The 17,740-nt window shown below is 44.9% G+C and overlaps 2 protein-coding genes across 6 annotated transcripts; one reads left to right on the plus strand and one right to left on the minus strand.

The window, feature by feature from the left end:
• Nucleotides 1-3,683: 3,683 nt before the first annotated feature.
• Nucleotides 3,684-11,455, plus strand: LOC117896167 (neural Wiskott-Aldrich syndrome protein). Of its 4 annotated transcripts, none has more exons than XM_034804245.1 (7): nucleotides 3,684-3,880; nucleotides 4,856-5,076; nucleotides 8,488-8,715; nucleotides 8,784-9,443; nucleotides 9,507-9,677; nucleotides 9,741-9,944; nucleotides 10,012-11,455. In XM_034804245.1, exons 2-7 carry the CDS (start codon nucleotides 4,939-4,941, stop codon nucleotides 10,267-10,269), a joined length of 1,659 nt encoding a protein of 552 aa, XP_034660136.1. In that variant the 5' UTR covers nucleotides 3,684-3,880; nucleotides 4,856-4,938; the 3' UTR covers nucleotides 10,270-11,455. The 4 variants fall into 4 exon arrangements, with proteins under 4 accessions (XP_034660136.1, XP_034660137.1, XP_034660139.1 ...); XM_034804246.1 differs by lacking the exon at nucleotides 3,684-3,880 and adding an exon at nucleotides 4,441-4,668; XM_034804248.1 differs by lacking the exons at nucleotides 3,684-3,880; nucleotides 4,856-5,076 and adding an exon at nucleotides 6,851-6,907.
• LOC117896166 (acrosomal protein KIAA1210) lies at nucleotides 11,410-17,285 on the minus strand. Of its 2 annotated transcripts, none has more exons than XM_034804244.1 (7): nucleotides 16,983-17,285; nucleotides 16,784-16,930; nucleotides 16,513-16,727; nucleotides 12,428-16,451; nucleotides 12,192-12,345; nucleotides 11,876-12,116; nucleotides 11,410-11,804 (listed from the first exon to the last, which is right to left on the minus strand). In XM_034804244.1, the coding sequence occupies exons 1-4, from the start codon at nucleotides 17,160-17,162 to the stop codon at nucleotides 13,175-13,177; spliced, it is 3,819 nt and encodes a 1,272-aa protein (XP_034660135.1). In that variant the 5' UTR covers nucleotides 17,163-17,285; the 3' UTR covers nucleotides 11,410-11,804; nucleotides 11,876-12,116; nucleotides 12,192-12,345; nucleotides 12,428-13,174. The 2 variants fall into 2 exon arrangements, with proteins under 2 accessions (XP_034660135.1, XP_034660134.1); XM_034804243.1 differs by having other exon boundaries at nucleotides 12,192-12,376.
• Nucleotides 17,286-17,740: the final 455 nt, after the last annotated feature.

Raw genomic sequence — 17,740 nt, forward strand, 5'->3', positions numbered from 1 at the left:
ATCTCTGCGACCCACTGCTCACAGCTCACTGCTCACTTTCACTCCCCCTTCCCATGTATCCCTTTTAAATGTTCTTCCCACTGTTCTGTTCCTTTTTTTATGTACTTTTAATACACTCACATAACCTGGAGGAGGCTTAGGTTCAGATAGACAGGTCCGTGCATGTGTGCGCCTGTCTGTCGCCTTGGTTTACTGTTGCTTCTGTAGGGTGTCGGTGTTTCTTTTGGAGGGGGGGGCAAAAGTTTACTTGGACGCTTTTATCTGTGGCGTAGGCGAAGCCGTCGACATTCATGAGGTTGCCGTGTCCTCTGCCACTGTTGCATGCCCCGCCAGCAGCGTCGTAAACATCTTGGTTGTGGACTCGGTTGCCACAGCTCCCCCTTTCATGCTTTCCCACTTGTTTTATTACATACTCTTCATTGTCGGGGGGTATTACGATTCGACGGGGCTGAGACGATGTGTGCATTATGGATTAATTGGTGCCCTTAAAGCGGGGATCAAGTCTTGCCATCAAGTTAAGTCCTGCCATAACGAACAATAGGAATACATCAGAACTTTCACTGAGAGTGACTCCTGTGGAGGCCCTCAGGCCTCCATATGTGGAATATATTACAACTTTTTGCAACAAGTACCCTTCCAGCTTCTCGAGAGCATTCAACGTTCGCTTGCCCAGAACCCCCTTGTGTGCTTCCAAGATTTTACTTTTAATGAACTTTAGTTTATATCCTCTGAGGCTCCTGTCCAGACTCCTGACAAACAGGTCCGTAGTGCACTTTGGCCTTTTAGTGGGCCATTCCAATGACTACCGGGGATTTATGTGGTTGCCAACGCTTGTTGCTCACTTGAAGCATAACGATCATACGCCTTGTTGCACAAGTCGCATAAAGATGATGGCATATCCTATACATATTTTTTCGGTTTAGTTGCGAGCCACTTAATAGACCACAAAATGCAGCCAAAGCCTCATAAAGCAGCAGAGTACACAGTTACCAGTACACACACACACACACACACACACACACACACACACACACACACACACACACACACACACACACACACAAATATATGAATGGCAACCGTCAAATGGCCACAAATGACACGTTTGGTGTTAAATGGAGGTCGTCCAGCACGCATACGAATCGTCAGGCCTGGCCTGCCACGCCATGGTGTATGAGTGTGTGTTGTGTGGGCTACAGTTACAGCTAAATTGTTTGTACAACATGCATGTAGAACAAGCATAAATCCAAACCACAGCCACATCCCCAGAACCACGAGGCATGAGGCAGGGGGCAGGGAGGCCCAAGAAGCCACAGGCTCAGGCAGCAGTAAGGCGAGACAAACAGAGCGCCCAGCCGGTTGGCAATTAAAGCCTGAGCCCTGAGCTTGAGCTTTTGCACACAAACACGTATACATGCACATATGTACATACAGGCAGTCTGTAGGCTTGATTCAGGTGTACAGGTAAGCCCCATTGTGACGGACGTCCAACAGTGGCTCATTGTTGCTTGTGCATTGTAGAACTCGCTTGGGAATACTAGTAGCTGAATAACAGGCTGAAGGAACAGGAAATAATACCTGTTTACGTTTGTATAAATATGGATTTTTGTTCGCATATTGCCAGGCGGATCAGTCTGCCAGCAATGCTCTATAATTTCCGAAACATTAAACTTCTTTAAGAGATTGGTCTGCAAGCTGTAATCTGCAGTCTATAATCCCTGTTGAATTGTGACTGCATGGCTGATGCCTCATTGTTCAGACTATTGTTAGTGGCTTCCCGCAGTGTCCGACGACGAGTGACTGTGTGAGACTGTGGACGACTTCGTCTGAGCTTGTTGGGATTTCCAAATGCCGAGCCTTGCTTTATATTGAATCATTGCCACGGACGCATATGTATGCCACATGGATTTATCGTACTCGCACATCTTCGACCATAGACGACTGCTCTTTCTGGCCACTTCGGTGAAGCTGTATTGGGGATGTTTCTTTTTGATAATCCTACGTCCAGAACAGTTCATCCACATTACGTATGCATTCAAAGGTCGTTTGGGACATCGAGATGGCTCCATTCTACAACTAAATGTACAAAATCCGTTCTTAATTTTTCAACAATTTCCTATGTTTTCCCTACGAATGTTTAAGCTGTACTGAATTAATGTTTTCGAGAATCATTTTCCAAGTCTTGGTATAACCAGTGAATGGCAGCCTACTGTGAAATCAAAAAAACAGGCCTTGATTATGTGAATTTCATGTTTATAGGCAGCATTCACTGTACAAACTGTTTGCGATCGCAAGAGTTTAAATTTACGAAGCGACCGAAAGTTTTATCAGCGTTTCCTTTCCTTGTCGGGTGCTGCTGCTAATGAGCTGTAACCAAAGGCAACAGAGGCGACCACAAGCCGGGCCAACAATACATTTACAGCAAATTGAATTTAACAATAACTACACTGTAGTACCGCGGCAGGCACGATATACACAGGAAAAGGCCCGCCGGCCGTCAATCACAAACACAAACACACACACGGTAGGGGACTCCTGGGAGCGGGGCAGAACGAAGGAGGGCATGGCCATGTGTCGTGAGCTGTCGTCATTGTGACTTTTATTGCAGGAGGCACTGGCACTGCTACTGCAATTATCAGCTGTGCTAGCCAGCACACATGCCACGCTCCACGCTTCACGAAGACATGCCACATGCCACGAAGACAATTTGTCCCCAGCTCAAAGCCAGAGCGGGGGCCACCAGCAGCGCCATCAGCTTTAATTGCAGAGCGGAGCAGAAAAACCACAGAGCAAGGAGCAAAAACAAGCAGCACAAACGCTAATTTAGAGCACGAGAAATGAGAAAACGAAAGTGAAAGCTTTCTTCGGGCGCACTTGTTGCGTGGCAACGGATGGCAATCTAAAGTATAGAAGCAATACACAAACCTCTGCATTTTCTATTCTTAAGCCAAGTCGCACTACCGGTAACAACATAACAAACCGTAAAATGTATACCCTGTCCAAACATCGACGGGCTGCAGGATCAACAGGTTTAGTATCCTTTTCACTGAAGCCCTCGAATTCCATATTTCATTGACATTACTGAACAAGTATTAAGTTAAAGTGTTCCTATTGTGTTTTTAGATTTGCAGGACATTTCACTGTTACACTTACACGGTTACAGAAATCAAGCTGGAAATCAAATTCAAGTAATCCTTCTTATAACCGTCATTTATGTACGTACTTACTACATTTGACACTGCACAGTCGCGCCACACTCTCATCGAGGTTTTTTTTGGTACTACTATACAATTATTCGACTCCAGTTGCAATAGGGATACTCTTTGGTAAACTGAAAACTTTGTCCCCGCAAAATCTCCCATTGGGACATTTTAAGAGCATGGTCTTAAAAGCTTTTTAGGACATTTTAGACACAACGAAATACCACATTTCATTTCAGATACCGTGATTTAAACAATCCTATCCAAAGGGATCCTTAACTTAAACCAATCTTAACTGATTGATCAATCGGCTAATATTATAAGTTCGGTAGTGAGGTTCTTTTCCAGCTGGTATTATTAAATAGACGCACGAAATTAAGGAATTTGATTTTCCTCGGTATATGTACGGTATATTTTTAGAACGAGATGATATATTTTGGTATATTTTTAAAGGTCAGACGGTATATTCCACCGATAATTTCGCGGCCACACTGTTCGTGGGTGGGCGTGCAGTGCCAAATAAACAAAAATATACACGATTTTGTGCTGAAACAAACGTCTGGCGACAATTCTACAATGCAGCAGGCGACGCGAAACAGTTGGCAATAAATGTGCATCCCCCTCAAGGCGATCTAAGTCTCAGCACCGAACCGCAGCGAGTGCAAACGAGAGCGTGTTTGGTGCGTAGTCCAAAAATGAAAATCCAAAAAAAAGTGCATAAAAATAAGCCCAAAAAATCAATGAATTGTTAAAGTGCATATGCGAAATACAGAACCCATCATAAAGTAGTCGGTGGGGGCACAGACGATGGATGGGGCGAGGCGAAGCGAGGCGCGACGGCAGGGCTGAAAGACCTTGAACGAGCGCCAGCGCTGCTTCAGCTATTTAAATTTCGACCCCACCAGGAGAGCGGACAGGTGTTGGTGCCTAGTACTAGGTCTTGTCCAGAGAGTCTGTGTCTTTGGTTGCGTTTCCTATGAAACATTTCTTTTAACCTGCTAAATAGCCAACGCACTTTGCGATACACACACTCAGCAGCAGGTCATAGGAATTTCAGATACATGCGCAAACCTAATCAGTGGTTTTGCCAAAGATAAGAGCACATTAACCACAATGGCCCAACCAAGCGGCAGGCAGCTGCTTGCTGTGGCTGACTCGCAGACCTGTGACTCAACCGCTCCGAGCAGCAGCGATTGTTACAGCCCATCGTCGTCATAGCCCGTAGCCGCGCCGCAGTCGCAGTCGCTGTCATCGTCGCGACTTGGTCGCTCTCTTGCTCCGTGTTTCTTCGTTCGGTCTTCTTGCCATTTTCCACTATTCATATTTCATTTGAATGGGGCGACAAATCCAGTTGTTGGCCTTTTCGCAATAACTGTGCATTCGTATTGTTATCGACAAAGCGCCTCCAACGTGTTTTTGGGCTTCGACCTCATCAGCGGAGCAGCCCTCGCCCTCTCCATCTCTCTGTGTGCGTGATTTGATGATTAAATTAAAATTATATCTCGTTTTGTTTTGTGTGTGCTGTGTATTGTATGCCCTTTATGTATCTGTTGACAAGTAGCCAGCGGTGCCGTTACTTGCGTATTGTTTTCGCCCTCCACTTCCAAAAAATGAAATGCAAATGAAATGAGTGTGTGTGTGTTCCATCTATCCAGATAATCCAGGTCATCCTTGGCCATCCAGCAGCCAGCAGCCAGCAGCAGCAGCAGCGCAGGCCAGCGGGGCAGCTGTCGCATCAATGAGCAGCATCATGAGGACGTCGCAGGACGGCCAGCAGGCAGCAGCGCTGTCTCGACCCAAGCTCAATGCCAGCAGCACAATGCTCAATCCGGAGGAGAACGAAGCAGTCTTCAAGATGCTCGGGAGAAAGTGTCAGGTGAGTGAGTGGCTTTGGCTTTTGATGAATAATGCGTACATACATATACATATGTATACGTATGTACATATCTACATATGTGATTAATAATTAAGCAATGACTCCTCCTCCTCTCACTTTCGGGGGTTTCTCTCTCCGTCTCTGTCTATCTGCGGCTTAGCCATTGAGCTTGATGAAGTACTTCCTGCGACTCAAGTGTCGCCCCACTCCACGAGGGTCATGTGCCACAGTTTGAATGCTTCCCAGAAGCAACCTTTGTAACCCTATATCGGGGCACAGCTGTTGCCGATACTCGTATTGGCTTAATAACCCATTTTCACCATCAAAAAACAACAGTCAGACATTCAATGGACTCATCCGTGTGTCCCTTATTGTGTTGTTTAGTGTTGCGGTTCTATTTTATGAGCAATTGTTGATTTCATAAATATATTTACTTATCATCGACTGGCTGATAAAACAGCTCTGATAACTCTTTTTCTATATAAATGCTTAGCTATTGACTTGCACTCATTTTTAGCTGACTAAGAAACGTGCATAAAATGTATTTTTGTTCTAGAAACATTTCCCAAATAATGTCTGCAAAGTTTTAAGTGTTGCTTAAACTTCATTTACCTGAACTTTAATCAGTAGAAACAACTTTAAATAGCATTCAAAGACCATTTGCAGATCTTTATTTTATTTTGTTTGATTTTCATTGGCCAATTTTCTTGGCGCTGAGTGAAAGAGAAACCAAAAAGTCGCAGTAAGCGATAAGTCAGTCGCTTCCCATATCTTATCAATCCATCCGCTGAAGCACTGGCCAATGCCATGCCCCGATAAGAATTCCCCTTCAAAGCAAAACTTGGAAATATTTCAAACGTTTAACGTGCACTGTTATGCGTATAATTATGGTGTATGGTGTGGTGTGCCCAACACGAAAAACATTGCTCATTTTCGCATTGTAATTCCACGCTTTGATAATTTCCAATTTCCAAAACCAACTTTCCATTGACAAAACATTGGGAAAATTGCATTTGAACTTGGTCAAAGTGGGTAGGGAAGGGGAGGGAACTGACTCTTATATAGTTTATATATTGGGTTGATGACATAGTCGTTTGAGGCTCTCCATTCATTGATCGTTTGATAACACGAAAAGCTGCAGCTTAACCAAGTGGAAGTGGAGCCGAGGGGACGGGGCAGGACAGGCCATGCGTTCGTTTGTTATGGCCATCATTTGTCGCAACATTTTGCTCGCCTTTTATTTGTTTAACGCACATTTTTGCACATATCCCAAAAGCCGGACTTTCTAATTGATGTACAAATGTTCATATGTACATATGTGCATTTTGAACTTTTGCTGTGACCTCTACCCTAGTTGTAGTTATTAAAGATAGTTTGCGGGGCTTGAGGGTTTCTGGTTTGCAATAATAGACGTTTCATTGTAGACAAGAGATTGTTTAGGCGATGCTTTCTGTTTATTTGAATCACTATTTATTTTCCATTGAGACAACTTGTTTGTGTATCTTTTTAATATACTAAAAATAAACCAAAAACACGCATTAGATATGTACATATATTTATTAAGACTTAAAAATAAATGTTTGCATTCATAAACAACCACAAAACAACTTGGTATATAAAGAAAAGATACTTTCTTAGATGCTCGAAGCTGTAGATACCCTTTTTGAATGCTAGTTAGTCACTTATTATCTCCAGTCAGTAACACTTACAACTATAGCTTTCCGAATTTTGTCTAAATTATTTTAATAATACTAGAGTCAAATTTTGTTAAGTTTTGTTAGATTAAATTATGTGGAAACGTTTGGTTACGGATCGTTCCTATGGGAAATATGTACGTATACTGTATCCATCTCAAGAGAATTACTCGAAAGTCGGAAAATGGAAAGTTTCCGACTTTCGAGTATGCCAAAAATGTTTAAAAATACACTTCATAGAATTTCAGGAAGACAGAATCGCGAGGTGAAGATTTTACTTAATGGCAAATTGTTGCCCAAAATGATAATGCCCTACTAGAGAGTATACATCCGATTTTGTTTAGTGCATGGAACCTTTTACGAGTACACGTATAACCCGTCCCCTGGGTCTCCAGTGCGTTTCAGCATAGGGTAAAGTACCCTACCCCTTTACCGCCGTACCGCTTTACCCCTTCGTCTCGGCCAGAGTTCAGTGGCAATGGGCAGTTGTTGTTTTTTTTTTGCTCGTAGTGCCATCGATTTGTATGCTTTTTAAAAGAAACAGCCAGCTTTTACATAGAAGGCAAGACATCATTTTTTTTACAAGCGCTACTTATGCATGTCCAACGACACACACAGATACAGTCAGTAAATTCACAGATACAAATACAGATACAGAGGCAGAGGCCGCTAGGCCATCAATAAAATTTCAAATTTATTTCACACTTTTGCACTTGTAGACACAGATACTTATGTATGTGAGTGTTTGGTGCATGTGGGTTGAAAAACATTCACATTTCACATAATCCCCACATATCCGAGTAGCAATTTGCTGCAAAGGTCGCACACATCAAACATCAAATCCAACAGCTCTTTGGCATCCATCCTAATGCTCTCATTAATTGATAATCATGGACTGTACTGCCAGTGCAGGCAATGTTTCCAATGAAACTTTTGAAGCACTTCCCAGAGCGGAATCAATTAGCAGAAAGTGCCCTCAAGGGCAGAGTGGGGAGGGCCATGGCCAGTGGCAAATGTCAAATGTTATTGCCACAAATCACACAATTTTATCAATCAATGAGAGGGAGAGAGGCTTTGCCTTGCCTTGAGAAAATACCCTGTCGAATGTGGGGCTTGGACCTTGACTTTTCTGGCGCCACTCTGTGATTTTTCTAGTATTCTTTTGGCAAAGGATATCAGATGCGGCAATTCTGTGGCAGCTAAGTCACCTCCTGTCGCCAGCGTTTCCTGCCTCAATGTCTCAACGATTATGTCTTCAGTCAAACAGCCACATTATGCATTTCCGTTGCACTCTATAGAGAGGTCTTGGCTAGACTAGTGGCCACTGTCTCTCTCTCTCGCTGTTGGGGGGAGTAGAGCCATCCAATGGAGCTACGTGCTGTCCATGCCAAACGATGATGGGATCCATGGGGATTGGTGGCTAATCGGTATTCAAATGAGCGCTACTTTTGCGTAGGGCCACAGAGTGGCTGGGCTGTGGCTGGTGTCGGCGAAACCGAAAGTCAGATGGGTTTTTCAACTCGAACGCGACAGTTCACAGTGTTCACAGTTTTCAGACGTTGCATTCAAATGAGGCGCAAACTGAAGGTGTTATTTCTTTTGTTTGGGGGCCGGATATTAGATAATCACCAAAGGGGACGGGGACAGGCCTTTCTATCTATCAATCGATGATGATGATGATGGTAACGCAATCTCTTTGCTTTTGCTCCACTTTCAGACACTAAACACGGCCGTTGTGCAAATCTACAAGACCGAAGGCAATGCCCATTCGCACTGGAAGAAAAAACACACGGGAGTGGTGTGCTTCGTGAAGGACAGCGCCATAAGGTCGTACTTCCTGCGCGCCTACTGCCTGATCAAGAGTGAGCTCATCTGGGAGCACGAGATCTACGATGGCATGCAGATTGTCAGGTCGCGACCCTTTCTGCTAACCTTCGAGGGCATCGTAAGTGTGCAGCAATTAATCTGCAAAATTGCACAACTAATTCTCCTTTTTATCCGCTCCTTTGGCAGGATGGCCATGTGGGTCTGAACTTTGTCTCGGAAGAGGAGTGCGAGGCTTTCTTTCGCATTGTGGACGCCACCATCGAGACGCGTAATCGCAAACGTCAGGAGAAGAGAAATCGCCAGAAGAGTCAGCAGGCGCCCAATGCGCCAGTGCCGCCGGTGCCACGCGAGCCAATGCGACCGCCGCCCATGCAGTCCTCTGGCGGCGGAGGTGGCGGCATGACGGCCACAGACGGTGGCGGGCCCGTTCAGCTGCGCAACAATAAAATTAATTCAGTGACACTGACGCCAGCGCCCACGAAGAACTTCCTGTCGAGCAACTTTGGCCTGGGCAGCCAGGGCAAGGACAAGAAGCGCAAGGTGACCAAAGCGGACATTAGCCAGCCGACGAACTTTGTGCACATCAGCCATGTGGGCTGGGACGCGGACAAGGGCTTCGATCTGACGGGCAACGAGGACGACGAGATGCTGAACGAAATCTTTGTGAAGGCAGGCGTCTCGGAGATGGAACTGAAAGATCGTGATACGCGCGCCTTTATCTACGACTTCATACAGAGCAACAATGTGCTGGGCACGGTCAAGCCGGAGAGTGAGAAATCACCGACGGAACCAACGCCAGTGAGCGGAACCCACATGCCGCCACCAGTGCCGAGCCGCCATAATCATGTGAGTGTCGTGCGTGTAAAGGAAACTCAAGAGTTATGTCATATTTTTTGTGTGTTCTTTCAGTCGCAGAATGGTAACCAAAGAACCGCGCCTCCTCCGCCGCCGGCCAGGCAGCCACCACCCCCAGTGCCCACCACGGTGCCGGGTGCCACGCGTGCACCTCCACCGCCCAGCCGGCCACCACCCATCGGCAGTGCTCCTCCACCACCGCCCGTCAGCGCACCAGCTGTAGCGGTAAGCAGCCAAAATATACAATCACTGCGGTGGACATTTATTAATCCTTTTTTGCTTGTGCAGCCACCTCCACCACCACCGCCACCACCGGCAGCGGCGCCACCACCACCACCCCCGCCAATGCCAGCTGGAGAAATACCCATTATTACGACCACACAAGCACCTACCCAAGCAGTTAAACGAGCACCGGCCCCAGCAGCGGCGGCAGCGCCTCCAGACTCACACAATGCCCTGATGGACGCCATTCGCAAGGGAACACAATTGAAGGTGAGTAAAGTGAGGATCAAACCATCACAATTTAGAAAGGATAACCGTTAACACTCTTCCCTAACAGAAAGTGGATACGGCTGCTCTAAGCACTGGCAGCGGCGATTCACGCAGCGATCTGATGACTGAAATACGGATGGGCATTGAACTGAAGCCGGCCACTGAACGGGAACTGGGCAGCCAACGTGTTAGCACCGATGGTGGCCCTGGGGGCACCGATGCCCTGGCCGATGCTTTGCGTCGGGCACTAGCGGCCCGCGGCACTGCCATGCATTCGGATGACGACGAGAGCGAGTCCACGGACAACGATGGCGAGTGGGACTAAGCAGCAGACTAGTTGAGCAGCAGATGACACACAATCTATGTGGCAGACACTATTCCAAATATAAGCAATAATGAAATATGTGCTTTTGGCATTTTGGTTTATCGTTAGATGGATGATAAATCCCTGTAAATACTGTTTAGTGAATTTCCATACCTCTTTAATTTAATTTTATAGCAAACGCAAACGCAAAAGCAAAACCAACAAAAGTACTAACAGATGATTAACTTTACATATATGTATGTGTAGCTGTATTATCGGCATTGTCGCCCGCTTTCGGTTGTTCCAATTCACATTTGCATATCCATAAAACCTGCTCAATTAAACACGATATATTATATATATATATATACATACAATATGCGCATGTAAATGAATGAAATGCAAACTTTGATCAGTGCCAAAAAACTCGACGAGAACACCAAAATCCAAACACTTTGTGACTTTTGTGAAAACATCAGAAATTGACTTTAACTGCAACTTTATCGAATGGGATATCCATTGATAAAAAAGCAAACCTTAAAACTGAATGAATATAGCAGAATATATATATATATATTTTATAAAACTATAAACATGCAAATATGTAATTAAAATCCACTGTGCTTAAGACCCAAAAAGTTCCAAATACGTACGATCATCCGCAAGTTTAATGTTTAAACTAGTAGACTTATCCCACAGTTAAATTCGATATAAAACGAGTTGCTCAATAATTAATTGAAATTCCATAAATACTAGCAGGTCGTTGCAAAAATTAAATGTATTACCCCCTCCCAACCCCCCACAAAAATGCTTCCACGTAAAGCGAAAGCTGTCTAATACAACATCCAGAATATGGAGCATCTAGTAACTAATAAGTATGTATTTTTCTTGATAGATAGATAGAGCATTTAATGCAAATTTGTAGTCATTTGTTTTCCTTCTTTCTGTGTGTGTTGTATGTAATATTTAAACAAAGGATAACGAAGAATATGTACGGTACGACGGTGTATTTTCATAACTTTTTCGAAATTACTAAACCAATAAGCTTGTATGAGCGCCAGAAATCTATATGGATCAGAATTAATAATATTGTATTGTATGTGCCGCATGTCTAATCATGTTTTGTGCGATCTATGTATTTGAATACATACTACTTTCATATACTAATATATAAGCCATTAATTTATGTAATAAAGTTGTGTACATCTAACAGAAAATTCACGTTTATTTCTTATTTTCTTGTAATGGGTCTTCTCATTGCTCCATCCGTGGTACATTTGTTTCCACTGCAACTATATCCGAGCGTAAGAAAACTCCCAAGAAAACTATAATGCGGAAAGAATAACCCAATGGATTAAGTTACCAAGAGCAAGAGTTGTCGAGCCATAACAGCTCCTGCCCTTGGAGGAAGTGCAAGTGCATCTATGCTTGAACACTATTTATTTTGTCCTGCGGTTTCTCTAATCTTCCGTCTTCGGTTTCTTGTCTGTGCGCTGGTTCAAATATTCTTCCGCTTTGCGTTTTCTTCCTCGAGTTCCGGGAAGGGTATCTAATGTCTGCATGGTTTCGTAAAGAAGATTTCTGTATTATATACCATTAGGTAACCTGTTTCGTATATTGTGTTCACCTGCTCTTCCGCGATTGACTCCTCCTCAGTTAACTCCGCGTCCAGCATCTCCGCATCCCCATTATTGTCCTCGCGACTTTCCCTATCACCGATACTTCCCTCGCTTCTCTCACTATCACTGATACTATCCTCATTATCTGGACTTTGATGATTTATTTGTTGGCTGACTGAGAGCTCTTCCGGAGAAGGAACTTCTACTTGTGCATTTTCAACACTGCTGATTCCTCTTATTTTGGAAATTCTGCAAAATTTGAATATCCAAATTAGAAACAATCAAAAACGGATAAAACTAAAATTTAAAATAAAAGATACTGACATGGCCATTACATTTCCGTTGAAGACAATTAAAAACCCTGACAGCATTTTCTTAATCTTGCTCATGATATATATTCAGTCTCAGTACTTCAGTTCCAACTCTCCAAAGCGAATATTCAGTTTATGTTCGATATTATGTTGCGGCAATGATGGACCTCGATTAATCATGAGTTTGTTTAAGAACTCCTACCAAATGTTTCAAAGTAAATAAATTAAATATTTTTCTTTGTCACTTACAGGGAAAATCGAGAGAGGCTGAACTTTGTGATGTTGGCCGTCTAGGGGCCAGTGTAAAACTGAATAATTTCCGAATTCCAAGGATTCCAAGGCAAATGTGATGGTATATAAATAATTCTTGATACATAAATATACATATGTAAACTACAATAGCTTTTCTGCAATGTTTATCGAATTGGTGAAATGTACTGGTAGGGTTCCAGTATGATTGAAACTACATTCATTTGGGATATGTGATCTAGAAGAAACGAACATGTACAATTTTATTTTATAAATAGAAAATGTGTCGATAACATAAACAAAATGTCATTAAAATCAACTGTGCTTTGGGGGACTCCAGGGAATCGGATATTGTAGGTCATGAAGCGTTTAGAGTAGTATGAGGATTCCCCAGTACAAATTATGATTCAATACAATAATTTCTCAAAATCTTAAAATAAAAGCGAATTCATGTGCACTTTATGTATTGTATTGGAATACATATCTACTACTATTATAAGCTTTTCTTTTATATCATAAATTGTTGTATCTCTAACTTAAACGTTAACATCATTATAATAATTATGCTTATAAAGTGAATTCGACCTTCCGGTAGTCTAAAAACTATTGCGTATGTGTGTATAAACGTATCCCCCTATAACATCCAATGGGATATTATTTATATGTACAGCTTCTTGGGAGTGCAAGCGAGATGATGTGATGGCTTGAGAGCAAACAATTCAATAAATGTAGTGTTGAAGGTAAAGTCTAAGGACTAACGTTTTCCTGAGGCACATTCGCATCGTCCTGCAGTTCACGCTCAATGTTGGCATTATTGTTGTTCTCGGCAATTTCGTTGATGTTCGAGTCATCATCTAGCTGGCAGCGGGGCTGACGTTGTCCCTCTAGATCCATCTCCTGCTGCTGCTCATTGATGCGATTCTCAGTCTCTTCGTTTGGCCTTGCCGACGGCCCAGGCAGCTCCTCCTCCTGCTCCTCGAGTAGTGGGCACAGTTCCTCTTCCACTGCCAAAATCTTCTCCTCGGCTTCTGCCGACTGCTCCACATTCCCATCGAGTGGTGCTTGCTGTTCGGAGAGCTCATGGTTGAGCACATTCTGCTGCTCCTCGTCACAGATGGCGGTGCTTTCCTCAAAATTAAATGGCAAGGCCTGAGTTTCATTGTCTTTGGGTGCATTGACGATAATCTCTAGAAGGATGTCCGCTTGGCAATCGCTGCTTTCGCGCTCAGTGTCCGTTTTGTCCAGCGGCTCTGGATTCGGCGGGGGAGAGCTTATGTTTGGTAGGTTTTGACTCTGAACATAAGCAAATTCTGGAATCTCTGCTGCTTGGCTGCAGATGTCAGTTATTACAAAATCAAAAGCATTTACTGTCTCCTGTGCACTTAATATGTTTGGAGTATCTAGTGGCGGCTCTGTCTGCCCAAGCCCCTCTGGAGTTTCCAGTAGTGGTTCTACATCTCCAACAGCTTCTAGATTTTCCAATGCCTGTTGTATCTCCTCAACAACGTCGAGAGTGTTTAGCGGCGGCTCTATTTCCTCCACATCTTCGGAAGCTTCCTGCGGCGGCTCTACCTCTCCAATCAGTCCGGAATCTCCCAGCAACGAATCCAACTCTCCCAACACTTGAAGTGTTGACAATTGCGGAAGCATCTCTGGAGCGTTTGCTGTGGGAGTTTCCTGTGACTGCACCAACTCCACAGCGGGCTGTGCTACCCCACCATCAACCACTGCAGTTTCCATTGGCTCCAGATTCTCCAACGGTGGCTGCTGCACCTTTATGGTCTCTTCCACAGCTGGCTGTTCTACCCCTCCAACTACTACTGGAGTTTCCATTGGCATCTCTAGCTCCAGATTCTCCGACTGTGCCTCCTGCACCTGTTTGGACTCTTCCGATTTCTTTTCACTCTGCTGTTGGTCTGCTTCTCCTTCTTTTTCTGGCTCTAGTAATGGCAATTCAATCTCGCGATAGATACGTTCGCCCTTATCCTCCTCCATAGCTTCCTCGGCTTCATCGGCTTCAGAGGCACTGTCCTCGCCGTCAGAGTCCTCACTCTCGCTGCCCCTTTCCAAACCGTTGTGACTCTGGTGCATGGCCTCCGGATCGGAGCCATTTCCAGTCGGATCGGAAATGTCCAGGTCCTTCTCCTGCTTCACGATCATATTGTTAAAGTCCAGGCTATTGATGTAGGCATTCTCCTCGTCGATCTTCTCATTGTGATTGATCTCCTGTGTGGGCTCGTCTTGGCGCTCATCGTCAGCATAGCCGCGATTACGAGGCTCTGGCTTAATGCGAATTTCGGCTGGCATCTTGAAAGATACAGCCTCTCCACTTTCCACGGCCACAATCTGCAGCAAGGGTGCTGTCGTCTCCCGAGGCGAAGCTTCTTCTGCTGAAGGCGGCCTGCGTGTGGCTCCACCAGTACTCTTACGGGCAGTTGGCTTGGCTGATTTTGTCTTTGGTGGCATAATGAATGACTCATCAGATGGCAGTGGCTCATCGGGCGTAGCTTCAACGGCCTTGTCGAGGGGCATGGCTTCCTCGGCAATGTCCACACCGCTGGCGACATGCGTGATTTGCATGAGGCGATCCAGCTCCATGCGATTAGGCTTAACATCTTTCTCGGGCTCCGGGCATTGCGGCATTGCCTCGTCCTGTTCCGTTGTGAAGCTGCTCTCCAGATGGGCCATCGGTATGCTAGTCATCACAGTGGCCTGTGGCTGGAAATCTGTTCTCTGATTTCCATCGTGCACATCGTCGGTGTCTATGCGTTCCTGTTTAATGCTAACCATGGGGGGATCCTGAGCTGTTGGTTGGCTCTCGGCTTCCTTTTCCCGCTCCTTGTGCTTGCGCTTCTTTTTTTTCTTGTTGCTCTTGCTAAGCCCCGCCTCGTCTAGGTCATCGATCAGCGAGGAGTTCAGCTTGCCATGATTGTTGGTAATTTTCAGCTTTAGCTTCAGTGGCTCCTGTTTAACCTGCGACTGGTTTTCGTAGGCATCATCGCGAGGTTCCTGCTTCACCGATACACTGGGCACATTGTCGTCTATGCTGGCAGCCATCGTCGCAGCTTCCGCTTCCTCCTCATCGCTCTCATCGTTGGCTGCATGGAAATCGCTGAAGCTGGGAGGTTCTTCCTCCTCCAGTTCGCTTTCCGGTTGCATGGTGGCTGTCTGCATCGTATCATTTATGTGCACCTCTGGCTCGTGCTTGATGCTCACCAAGGTGCTCATTGTGTTCTTCAGCAGCTGGTCGACGCGCTTCAAATAATTTTTCGAAGAAACTCGCTCGCTACTTTTACTCCTGCTGGCCCCCAAAGCATTTTGCGGCTCTGCAGAAAAGGCTCGCAGGAGAGGCGAAGCCAGGCGCTCGAGCACCACAACCGGCTGCATGTCCTCGTTAATGAAAAAGTCAGGCGGTATGGCAGAGGTAGGGACACCAGAGCTATCCACCTCCTCTACCTCGTTTTTAATGCACATCTGTGATTCGGTGTTGGCTTCCTCTGGCATAATGTGCTTCGAGTGGCTAAGGTAGATCTTTGAGCAGACGGGAGCATGCCGCAGGAAGGCCACCTCCGTGTTGAGGGTTCGATTGCAGCCGCCACACTTTCGTTTGCGTATGGCACAACGATGGGTATTGTAGAAGAAGTTTGTGATGAACGTTTTCTTGCAGAGTGGACACTCGCGATCGAGCACAAGCAGCTGAACAGGTGTCTGTGGCGTGTGCTCCCGCAGGTGACGTGTAAAGGCGTAGTTGTTGGCCACATACGAGTCGCACAGCGGGCACTTGTACGGCGTCTTGGACAGCTTGTGCCAGATTTGATGGGCCCGAATGTCGGTCGGGTTGTGATGCGTCTGATTGCAGGCGTTGCAAATGTAGCGCGGTATCGAGGGTACGTGCACTGCGCTCTTATGCTCATCGGCCATCTCCTTGCTGGCGAACTTTTCCCCGCACACACTGCATATCGCCTTGCGGCCCTTTTTCCCTGGCAGTCGGAGACGATTTTCAGGATCCATGGGCTCGTCCTTGCTATGGGGCGAGCATCAATTGGTTAATAAGAGAAGTTACTGGTTAATTTGATTTTTTTTACATTTCTGGCTCTGTTTTGGTAACCAGCAGCTGCTGATACTGCTGAGTCTGCGCCTGCTGCAGTCGCTGCTTCTTGCGCCAGGCCAAGGGCTCCTTTTTTACTTCTGGCATTTCGGGGATCTTGGCTTTCAGAAAGCTCTCATCCGTCTTGCGTTTTCGTCCTCGCTTCCCAGGCACCTGCGGCTCTGCCTTAACCATGGGCTGGCTGCACATGAGCTGAGAGAAATAACGATTATTCACAAGATCACATCTACTTCTAAGATTGGGCTTACCTTTAGGGGTTCCAGCTGCGGCAGGCCCAGCAGGTTGCGCGTCTGCTTGTTCGTGGCATAGCACATTTCCCTAAACTCGTAAAAATCATTGATTTTGTCCACGCAAATGCTGCACATTGTCTGCGGCATTTTGTCATCGACTGTCACCTGTAAAGGGCGTTGTTGAATCGAACTAAAAAGTGGGCGTCTCAAGACCTACCGTAAAGCCAATCAGCTCCAACACCTTTTGGGATAAACTCGGATCGTCCAGGTCTATAATATTGGCCTCATTGGGCGGCAGAATTTGCACCTTGCTTGGATTATCGATGCCGCAGAGACGGCAGATCTTGTACAGATTCGCTTTGAGCGCTGCATCGATCTTAAATGCAAATCTCTCCATGTTGCCCCCGCTTTAAACAAATTCACTCGTGGCTCAAAAACAACAGCACTACATCGTTAATTACTTCATTTTTTGCAGTGCCTTTTGTTTATTTCACAGATACATGGTGGACAGTGTGACCGCGGGTTTATCGATAAAGTATTCTGCACCACTCTCAAAAGTATACCGAAATATACATTGTCATTTTAAAAATATGCCGTAAATAAACCTTAAATCTTGCAATAATTTTCCTCGATTTTGATGTTCTATTCATTATTGCCAGCTAGTCAGGACTCTCAACGCTAAAACTATAGTTATATCCAATTAAACAATCAATTTTCCACAAGATTAGCTAGTTTTCATGAGTTCCTTCTATTGATTGGATTGCAAAAGAAAATAGCATAAAACGCGAGGTGAGTGTTTGTTGATTTTCAACTTGTAGTTACAGAATAGTATAGACATTTGGGTGCCCTATTTATTTCCATTAATTAATTTTAAAATTTCTTGTTAAAAATTAAAAATGTCTTTATCTTAGATTGACATGCTTTTAGCCTTTTCATTTGTGTTATATATAAAACTATATAAGATTGAACTCAATT

Source organism: Drosophila subobscura, chromosome O, assembly GCF_008121235.1.
Source record: "Drosophila subobscura isolate 14011-0131.10 chromosome O, UCBerk_Dsub_1.0, whole genome shotgun sequence".
Lineage (NCBI taxonomy): Eukaryota > Metazoa > Arthropoda > Insecta > Diptera > Drosophilidae > Drosophila > Drosophila subobscura.